Source organism: Drosophila obscura, unplaced genomic scaffold, assembly GCF_018151105.1.
Source record: "Drosophila obscura isolate BZ-5 IFL unplaced genomic scaffold, ASM1815110v1 contig_4, whole genome shotgun sequence".
NCBI lineage: Eukaryota > Metazoa > Arthropoda > Insecta > Diptera > Drosophilidae > Drosophila > Drosophila obscura.
In genome coordinates, this window is record NW_024542828.1 from 3025354 (window position 1) to 3036838 (window position 11485).

At 41.3% G+C, this 11485-nt stretch overlaps 1 protein-coding gene across 1 annotated transcript in view; it reads left to right on the plus strand.

Moving 5' to 3' along the window:
- Positions 1-11485, plus strand: part of LOC111072968 (ras-like protein family member 10B) — a 39104-nt gene that overhangs the window by 25267 nt on the left and 2352 nt on the right. The window contains 4 exon segments of the mRNA XM_022365069.2: positions 5337-5459; positions 10690-10803; positions 10937-11050; positions 11298-11365. Coding sequence (XP_022220761.2) covers positions 5337-5459; positions 10690-10803; positions 10937-11050; positions 11298-11365 — 419 coding nt within the window.

Consider the following 11485-nt stretch of genomic DNA (forward strand, 5'->3'; position numbering starts at 1 on the left):
TTTTAAAGAATTTTTGAAAACTGGTATTTTTTTTTAAAGCTTTTTTCAGAGGTAGCGCTTGTTTTTTTCACATAACTCTAGTATCTTACGTCTGGTTGTAAAGAACTTTGCTATTTTGAAAAGATAATTGAAACAGCTAGAAGTTGATGCCAAACACTTTGTGATTTCAGCTTACCGTCTGGGAAATATAAAGCATTGAAATGCAAAAATGATGATTTTTGTGGGGTATTTTTTACGAAATTTTGACTTTAAAAACTCAGAAAAGTCGAAAAAAAATTATATCTTGTGTCCTCTATTTTTTTGTGTATAGGTGCGTTAATTTGGCGTCGTTTAAGGTATCGCTCATTAAAATCTATGGAGAGACTTGGAGCTAAAATTCGTTAACCAAACCTAAAATATGGAAAAAATGAACAAAAAATACCTTTTTGAAGGCGGCGGCCCAACTGCCAATTGGGAACAAAGCAAACGAGCAAGGGTTGTACATTTGGTACCTGATCGCGTTCCTTTGTTCCCAATTGGTAGTTGGGCCCGCCGCCTTCAAAAAGGTATTTTTGTTCATTTTTTCCATATTTTAGGTTTGGTTAACGAATTTTAGCTCCAAAGTGTCTCAATAGATCTTAATGAGCGATACCTTAAACGACGCCAAATTAACGCACCTATACACAAAAAATAGATAACACAAGATATAATTTTTTTTCGACTTTTCCTATTTTTAAAGTCAAAATTTCGTTAAAATACCCCACAAAAATCATCATTTTTGCATTTCAATGCTTTATATTTCCCAGACGGTAAGCTGAAATCACAAAGTGTTTGACATTAACTTCTAGCTGCGTCAATTATCTTTTCAAAATAGCAAAGTTCTTTACAACCAGACGTAAGATACTAGAGTTATGTGAAAAAAACAAGCGCTACCTCTGAAAAAAGATTAAAAAAAAAATACCAGACTTCAAAAATTCTTCAAAAAAAAGTTCTGCCATAGAAAAAAAACCATAATTCTTTAAAAAATTTTAAAGCCCCATATCTATCAGAAAAAGTCGGTTTGGATCCTTGAGGAAAAAAAAAGTTCGATTTTGTCGAGTAGTGTTATTAATGTGGCTATGGGGCAGCCCCGATGAAAGCTGAAGTTTAGCAGAGTCAGCAATGGTGGTGAACGAGTAGAGCAGCAGCAGCAGGAGCATCAGTTTAGCGGCAAACTTTTTAATAGACCAGTCCCAGAGCAGCTGCCTTTCAGTGAGGATATTTAGCGCTTCGTTCTATGTATACTCGTACCTGCACCCGAATGCTTTCCTCTGGCCTGTGCGTGTTGGCTCTCCTAATTGCATTTGTGTGCGTGTGGGAGCGCCGTTAATTTGATTTGCGCTTCGCATCGTATCGTATCTTTTGTGGTTTATCTTTTGTAATTAGACAAAGGCGGGGCACAGAGCCACAAAAGCGCACATGGGTTCAGCATTCAGGAGACTTTCGAGGGGAGGGTATATCAGCTCGGACATTATGTTTGTTATAAAAATATATGCTTAAAGTACAATAAAAATAAAAGAAGTAACCCTTAGAATATTCTTTGTTTCTGATGGAAGAAGTTCTTTGTCCAGATATCTCCCTTAGATGCACATATTCGTGGGATTGTATCTGTTAAAGTTTTCCTCCATCAAACAGAAAAGTTATGCTAAAACCATTGGTAATTGGAGTCCTCTCTTAAAGCTTTTAGTTTATGATAAACTTGCTGGTTGTTTCGCTCTATTTTCTATCCAAAAAGAGGTAGCCGTTTATTTCCATGGTTTTCCAGAGCTCCAAGAACACTTTATTTGCCATCGGATATCACAAGACACAGAACATAGACCATATCAGCTATGAATAACCTCGTTCATTATTAATTCAGATCTAACTTAATTAAATCCTTAGATGTAGGTCACTATGTCTTCTAGTCCTTTAATCGCTTTAAAAAGCGTATAAGCGCAGGCTCTTTGCCCTGCGAACACTCCCACAGATTCCTCATTCCCAGCAGTCTGCTCCCCATGCCCATGCCGTATGCACGGCTCTTTGCTCGGCAAATTCAATTAACTGCAGTTGGCAGTTCCAGTTCCAGTTGCGAGTTGAGTTCCGGGTTGCTTTGCCATTTGCCATTTGCTTTCGCTTTGCTCTTCATTATTTTCCATACGTTTGTTTTGTCTGTGTGCGTTTTACAGCTGCGTTTAATGCCTGCGATTGTCTGTGTATTTGTGTGGGTTAGGGCTGTGCATTACCCTCAAAGCCCGCTCGTGCTTTTAGATGCTGTGCTATGAACCCAGTCCCCTCCCTATTCCTATTCCTTCGCCTTGCTTTGCCCTCCTTCTAAGCCCCTGTGTCCATGTGCCAGTTCTCCATCTCTTTCCCAGTTGGACGTCTTTTTATTGTGTGTAATGCGAGATTTGTGCTTTTTTATGGCATTTTAAGCACTACAAAATCAATTACGTCCTGTTTAATGGCTGTTTTGCGGTCAAGCTGTGAAGGGAAATGGACGGAAAGTGGCGGGGCTGTTTCCGGTAAGCTGAGCATGGAGCATGAACATGGCTGAAATCCTGATTGCTCTCTAAATGTAATGGCCGTGTAAAAGGAAATACATGTGAAATCAAATTAACAAATACGTGCCTATACATATTTGGAATATTTAAAGAATCGTGGGAATATAATAGGCCCCACAAAAATATTCAAGCCAGAGAATAAATAATAATACTATAAGAAATGTGGATTGCCTCCAAAAAAAGAGAGGCTTAAATGTAAAAGAAAAGCGGAACAAAGCGATTTATACTCCCATACTATTCAATATATTTAGTTATGTATTCTCGCTACTATCAACTGTTAAAAAACCTAATGTGCATTTTTATGAGAATTAAATGATAACTACAATCAAAATCGTGTTGCATTGGATTCTTATTTGTTGTTTGAGTGCAAATTTCATTCGCCACCCGCCCCGCCACCCGCCCCGCCCTATTGACAACTTGAACTCAGTTTCACTTCCGTTCCTGACTCCCAGTCAAATTGGCTGACTAAACTATCGAATAAAGTGAGCTAATTCTTGAAGATAAAAGAGCCAAATAAAATGCAATGCATCATAGCCATAAAGTATACGCCATGAATAACCATTTGTGTAAATTTCGAAAAGCTTCTTACGGCTTGAGACCGCCCAGTCGCTGCTTATTTATGTGACAGATAATGTAGCGCACTTTATGGCGCAGCAAGAAGCATAAAGAGGCGCAAAGCCGGCCATGAGACAGAGAGGGCGAACGGGAAAGAGAGAAGAGTTCGGGACTGGAGCAGTGTAGCAAGATGCCAAGAGACCACGACCGAGATGGAGACGACCATCAATGTCATTTCTTATTCAATTACCAGTTCAATAAAAATAAAACTCAATGATATGCGGCGCTGGGACATAAAAGCGTGGCATCCATGCTATGCGATGTGACCCCTTTCGCCATGTCCATGCCCTGGCCCCCCTATGGGAGTGTCAGGGTATCTGTGGGTGCAGGATATAATTTAAAATGGCCGCTAAAAGCATTCTACATCACGCTTTAAGACTGGCCAGCCACTGGCCACTTCCGCTTCCCACGGCCACCGACTGGCTGCCATCTTAGCGGATATCCTTTTTCAGTCTCGGGTAATTGATTCGTCGTGTGCAAAAATTGCATTTGATTTCACTGTAGTGACAACAATGAGGCCGCTGATTGACAGAAAAGAATTTGCATTTATATTAGCAGAACATGAGAATGAGAATCAGAATGGCCCTCAAAATGATTCTCACTTGACTTTATTATTAGCCAACTTATCACGCACCCGCGCCCGCACTGGCACACACATACATCATGTGGGATAATCGTGAATTGGCAATCTCGACGATGGTTCCTTGGGCTGCGTCTTGGCTCGAGCTGGAGCTGGAGAAAATGACAAGGCATCACTTTAAAATGCAATCAGGCGTTAAATATCCTTTGAGCCTGTCACTCATTCAACTCATGCATTGATACCCTCACACACACACACAAACACACACCTACCCACACATACGGCCACAGAACACTCCTCCCACACTCCTCTTCTTTCATTATCGTTTTTCCTTTTCACTTACTTCTTTTTCTTGTTGGGAAATTTATTTTATGCCTTTCGCCGGCCTCTGCCTTATTTTCAGGGATACTTTTCCCATTGACTGCGATTCGCTTTGGCATCTCTCCATCCGCCGGGCTTTTAGGGGAAAATTAGATGGTCTCGACCCACACACCAAACTGCTGGCTTAGAGGGCCCTGCGCGGGTTAATGGGGTCATTTCGACCACGTTTCAGTGCAGATTCCGAAATAGTCCCGCGTGTTGGTTATGAGTTTCGTTTCGCATTAGAGCTATTGCTCGTTACTGAAGCTTAAAATTGGCTCAAAAGCTAGTGATAAAGAGTCTAAAAATTTATTAACTAATGAAAAAGAAAGTGGGAAATAGTAGGTTCTAGATTTAAAAGCCATTGGATGGGGGTGATTGAATTAAAATTGGATTTAGGAAAGATAAATCATCTGACCGACTACAGAAACAATCTTTAGTTTTTACTACAGCTTGCAGTCTGCTAATATAAATGAGTTATATGGTTAAATATAACCCCTAGGTGGATCTCAATATCAAAGCTCATTATTTCCTATATAATTAAGATTCAAAGGGCCAATCTCCTCCGTCCAAGGCTGCAATTCATTCAAATTAAGTACACAAAACTGTAAATAAAATCTATACGATTTCCCCATATATCAGCCCCATTCGTTCCCATTTACCGTCACGGCACCAGCATCCTTCGCTCTGTAGATTTACTGCTTTTTGCAGGCATTTTTATGGTTACATGACCACCGAAAGCATAAAATCCATAGCCCGCTTTTATGAGCACACAATTTTAATAAGCTAAAAATGTGGATAAAATGTGACCTGACCTCAGGCCTGCGCCTGTTTGAAAGAACCTCATGTAAAAGAACCTCACAGCAGAACAGAGAAGAGCTGTGCAGAGCAGAGCACATATTTAAAATGTTTGCTTAACACAGAACAAAACAAAAGCCAAAGGAAACAGAAACAGAAATAAACCAGCGGCTACTCGGCTTCATCTACTCGTACTCGTACCTCTGCTTCTATGCCACAGAAATCCCATAGAAGAACGAAAGAAACATATAAAAATATATATAAGCTTGGTTTGCTTTTGAGCAAGGTTTCTAGGGGCATCAAGCGAGTTAGCGATGGAATTTTCATTTTTATATTTATTCTTCCGTGACGTCCCACGTGCCGTATGCGCAATATATTACAATCATAATAATATTCAATATTTTTTCGTGTTTCATTTTTTACAGCAATTTTTCTACCATGACTTTCCCAAGACTCATCAGACGACAACGCGTCGAAAGATTTATAAAAACTGTTTGGTCTGCGACACCTGCATACGTGAGCTGATGGTACTGGACGTTCCACCCCAGGTGAGTAGGTGTAACCACCCAAATCCCTAGCACCAGCAGCAGCAGCAACAGCACCAGCACCTTCTCCTAGCCACAGGACATCCTAACTTTCGCATAATTTAGTTAGAACTTTCGCACTGTCAGCGCTAAGGGAAATATTTTATGAAAATGTGTACGATACAAACTATTTTTATGCAATTTTCCAGTGAATTTCATGGAGAACCCGACATATTAGAAAATTCTCCATTTTTACGCCGGCTGGGCAAAGTAATTTATTAAATAATTTAAATTGTCAGAGACAGAACTAGAGAGAGATAGAAACCAAGCTGCTACAATCTGTTGCCAGAGGCCCGAACTGCATAAATGTACATATTCCGCATCCAAAAACACTTTAAGTAAGCTTTCTGTTGCGGGGTCTGTCTAGACTCGAGTATTTTGTATGGGTGCCTCGTACTACCTGCTTACAGTTCCCTTCCATATTCGAATTCGAATTCCCTCTTTTTTTTTAATAATCAAGCGAACCAGAGCAACAGTTTACCGCAGACAACAAGTAACCACAAAAACCGAATGGCAGGCAACAGAAGCTGCTTCTGATGTTGCCACAAGCGAACTCTCCTTGGGGGTTCTTCGCTTTTACGTTTTATACATTTTTCTTCATTTTTGTATCCAATGCCCCAAAGGCATGGAGATATTGTTGAGGGGTTTGTCGGATTTTGTTGCATAAATAGCAAAAGAATGCAATCAGATTTGGTTACGAAAAGAGAGCAGAAAGTATTCGGATTCCATTTGGTAGATTGCTGGTAGCAAAGTATTCGATTTAAGATAAAAGCTTAAACAGTGAGCTTTTGTGGGCCCCATTAAAGATCTATAATTTGAAATGTAAATCTTACCTACATTAAGAATATTCCCCAGTATTCTGCTCAATGGCTTCTAGTAACTTTCGGCAAATAAAACTTTCACAAAGAGTATTTCCAAACGACTCGAATTTGTTCCCATCTGTTCGGTGGCTTCTCTTGGTCGTTTTTGAGAGATTATTTTGCTTACTTTACTTTATTGAAGTCTCCGCTCAGGCCCATCAAAAGTGGCATATATACATTTTTAATATGCCCACCGACAGTACAGGAGAGTGGTTCTGGTGGGCAGTTTTTGTGGATGTAGTACATCGGTGGATATTATCAATTTTTAACTTTCGCACAAATGCCTGAACTTGTCTGCTGCCGTGCGAGGTCCTTGACGTCGTCCTGCCCCATTTCGTACTATTATTCGCATGGAGGAGCAATTATGGCCTGCCCATAAAGTTCGTCCTGTCTGTGGCTTTACTCTCTGTCTATCTTTTGGGGGCAGTTTGCTCTGCATAAACCTGAAAGCTCAAGGCACTGGTGTGCACGAGTCCTTGCTTGGAGTGGACCCAAGTACTGCGCCACTGACTTCGGCAATTAGAGAACCGTTTTCGGTCAAACCGCAAATCACAAACTGACACCGAAATTGTTGAAGGCGAGTGGCCAGGGTCTGCCTGCGGCTTGGCCTGCATCTCCATTCAGTACCATTCTCCTCCACTCGCATGCCCTGGCCCCAAATGTGTTTGTTTGCCACGTTTAACAATCATAAAATATTTATGGGAACACACTGGCGACGGAGCAAGTTTTTCTCTCTGGTTTTTGTCTATGCAAAGCAGAGGAAAAGCCAGCTAAAAAGTGGATGTGGCTTGAGGTTTCACATATGGATGGATGGGTTTTCTTGGAGAATGCCATTTAAAACTAAAGAAAAAATAGTAGTTTAGGTACTGCCATACAACTGCACCATAGATAGGTTATATAACGCCAGATTTCACTGGCGGATTGAATCTATAAAAGACTTCCAAACGGATTACTTAAGAGAAAATACATAGAATGTTCTTGGCACTGTCTTTGTCCACCCATCAGAGCTGCATAGATCCCACAGTTTTGTTAAATTTGCTACCCAACTATGACCAGCTTGACGGTATATCTTAAATACCCTCCGATCGTTTTCTGGGATAGCAGCACAAAGCCAAAAACTGGGCCAAGTGAGTGTGCTGACAATGTAGCCCAGGCACAACAAAAGGGGCAAGTCTCTGTATAGTCGCTATAAATATCCGAGCATTGCCAAATACATGGACACGGCCACACACAGATACTCGTACTAGTACATATATATGTATGTATATATACACCCAAAGAAATTTGCATTGAAATGGCAAACGATGCAAAAGAGTTGACAGGCAACAAAAAGCAGTTGCCAGTCGCCAGTCGAGAGGGGCAGTCGGCCAGCCACATCCATTGTCATATTAACTACGTGATGCCATTCCTCCTCCCCGCGTTCATGTAACCTCTTTTGATGGCACTGCAAAGCCCCCTTCTGCCACCCCTGGCCACCTTTTCAATGCCTTTCAACTTATTCATGTCCATTTTGGCGTGAATTTGTTTTCGAGTACAGTTCTTTTTTCATTCATTCATTATTATACTTCGCTTTAAATTTTTTTTTGGTGTTCCTCCATTGTGTGGACCAAATGGCTCTGACGGTTGTCTAAGAGCCGGGCCAAAACAGTCAGGGGGGTGAGGTTGGTAAGAGAGTAGTACTAAGGGTGGCTCCTGTTTATTGTGGTAAATTTTTCATCGTCAAGTGCACTGCCTGGCCGTCATAACTCAAAGTCCACCTTAATGGTTTCCACTTGTACAAGCAGCATAGCATTTATTTTCCAACAGATTTTCGCCCCATACACACAAGACAGAACATCTGGTCTAGGTATATATATGTATATAAAAATATATATATGTAGTTGTATGTCTTTGTCTGTAATTGTGTGAGCGAGTGAGTGAGTGGGTAGGCCATTTAGTTAGCTATTGTTTACTCTAAGTGGCCTCCGCAGCGAAAGTCCAGCAACTTGAAATGACAATTTATTGAGAGCCCTCATCTCGACAGCCCCAGAGAATGGGAACAGGTCACAACTGGGGACTCAATGACCTGGACTAACGATGCCTATGGGGCATGTATGCAGACGGAAAGTTTTTCGCTCTAAAATATTTCACAGCTGTGTAATGGATGTACACCCACACCATACATACATATTTTAACAGAGTTTTCTTAGAAGAACTTCAGCATACTATAAATGAATTTTACTCAAATGGATGATAAACTATGAGACGAAATCGGATAAAACTAATTTACTCTTGCCACTCTCTTATCCTCCTTTAAGGTTAAAATAATTCATAAATCCCCGCATGAATAGTAAAATAAAACAAACAACACAACTTTCCATGTCATCCGTCCAGACTTGTGGCATTTAATTCGTTTAGTTCCCGTTTGTGTACAAGTTTTTTGCGTGTCCTTTCGACTGCATTCAATGTATGTATGTAGGAGTACGCATTTCGCCACTTGAGTTCCAGAGACCAATCCAAGGCGGCAATAGCAACAGTGCAGCAATTACAACGAAACAGACATTGAGAACCGACTGGCTAACGAGCTGCTCGCATTTCAGGCAAACACACAGAGCACAGCCCGTTAATTAACAAGGCGGCGGGAAGGGAAGAGGCCAGAGGCCGGGCAAAAGCACAAATTAAATGAAATTTAATCAAAAACGTAAATCTAGCTAAGTTACTGCCTCCTGACGGGAGTGGCGTCGACTGGCTGCCACCCAGTGGAGAATGACACAATACACAAACAAACAGGCGGTGGTGTGACTGGGGGCCAAAGAACCCAAAGGGCCAGACGCACAGGCGCCAAGGAATGCGGACTCTTGAGCTGCTGCTGTCCATCTGTGCCAGAGATAGGGTCAGGAGGTTGCTGGAGCTCGCTGGATGGGACGACGGACGGGTGGGTTACTGGTACTCCGGCTGTTTGTTCCTCCCTCAATGTTCTTGGTTCTTCTTGGGCTCTCTTTTCATTTTAGAGTCTCTTGTCTAGTCGGCCTTTGACTTTTGTTTGCGCCTAAAATGCTGCGCCGTAAATTTAATTATAACGTTTACTTACTGTCTTGCTGTGGGCGTACGAAACGCTGCTTGCCACTCCCATCTTTCATTCCATCTCCTGCTCATTAGCACTGTGTGGGTAGGCAGACGCAGACCCTGTGGTGAGCTTCAGATTTGCCTTTTGGGTCCTGTTTACACCAAAACTGCAGCACTTCTTGGGGATTGATTTATGTCATCTGCAGAAGGCAGGCAAGTCCCCGTCGTAGCAACTTTTCCAGCCCTAATGGTACAGTATTTTTTTTGTGCCGTGCGAAACCACTGACACCACACACACACACACAGATAGGGCTATAAATGCATTAACTACTCGTAGGTACTGTCATTTAACGATAATTCTAGTGTTACTGCTACGTTTTACGGCTATTGTGAGAGTGTCTCTGACAACGGAATAACCGCAGGAACAAGAATTTCAGTTACATTTAATAAACGTGAAAGCTACCAGTAATTTAGTGAATTTTCTGAAACAAAGATGATTAAATAAATGGCATTGATGCTGCTGGTGCTGCTGGAGCAACGTATGCTAAAAAGATTACGACAGCCACTATGGTGGTAAATAGAAATAGAATAGAATAAATAGAATACCCCAATACCCCATTGCCACTTATCCATAAATGTTTTCCATAAAGGAAATATTTTTACAGATAAAGGAATTTGAGATTATTCCATTTTTATTTCGAGAATGACATGATTTCTATTTGCACGGATTCTGTTACGGCTTATTCCCCTCTCTCTCTCTTTCTCTGTCTCTCTATTGAATATAATCCCAATTTAAATGCCATTGAAAATACATCCTCTAGTATGGCAAATAATTGTGTTTATCTAACGAGTTATCATGTTTTAATGACACAAGCGCAATTGATTTGATGAACCATAACTAGTGTTTCCACTTACACCATAAACTCAATAAACATTTTCCTGAAAAAAACACATGGTAATATGAACTCGTATATTTCCGTATTTATGTCACCCATCTGCCTGTTGTGTACCGCTATTAAATGACAAAAAACTCTTTTCCGCTTTTCCATATTTGCTTTTCATATGCGTGCCAAAATAATGCGAAACAAAAATACAACTCAACCGACCGTATTGACATATCTGTGTGCCATACGATACGATACTCCTCCCCTGGTACGGGTACGTATGGGGAATTTTGGTCGGTGCGTGCCTGGATTCTGTGCTTTGCTCTGCTGTGCTCTGTTGTCCCCGTCGAAAATATGCTGATGAAAAACAAACACTCGACCAATTGGCATGGCAATCCTTGCCAGAAGCGATTTCCGGCTGATAACTTCGCCGAATGGAACAACGGACATCCGCTGGGGCTGCGAACGGTGCACGCATATGTGCTAGTCTATGACATGGGCAATTTGGAAACATTTCAGGTGGGTGCCCATAAACCCCACAACATCATCATCACCATCATCATCAACATCATCAACATCGATAGCCCCCCTATGGCTTGCTGATTTTAACTCTTTAATTGATTGCCAATTTACGCGATTCATTCGATTCCAGTACTGCCGCTCGATGAGAGATCAAATCTTGGACAGTTTCAGTCATCGTGATTTTAGCATAATTGTGGTTGGCAATAAATATGACAATGTGACTGAGGCGCAGGCCAATTCGCAGGTGAGTACGCTAGTGGCTTAAACAGTCTGAGAATTGAGAGGAAGACTCGAGAGTATAAAGGGAATTTTAGGAATATTTTACTGACATAAAGCAAACTTCTGGCAAAGCAATAAACCGCATTCTTCTTTTAAGAATTGCTAGAGAAAGCCTATTCTGTTTCTTCTTTCCTGCTATTAGTTTGCAACAGATTTCCACTCAATATTGAATCTCTTCTCTTTCATCACACACACTCGTCATGGCCTGGCAGGAGCTCAAGGATATTTCCACGCTGGTGCGCAAACATTGGCGCTGCGGCTATGTCGAGTGCTCAGCGCAGTGAGTAATCAATATACACCCTCAGATACCCCTACAAATACCCAGATATATCCAAACAGTACTCGTATATCAATTGCTTCGGCCCCGGGGCTGGCAAGCAACACTAACTGGTATGGTATT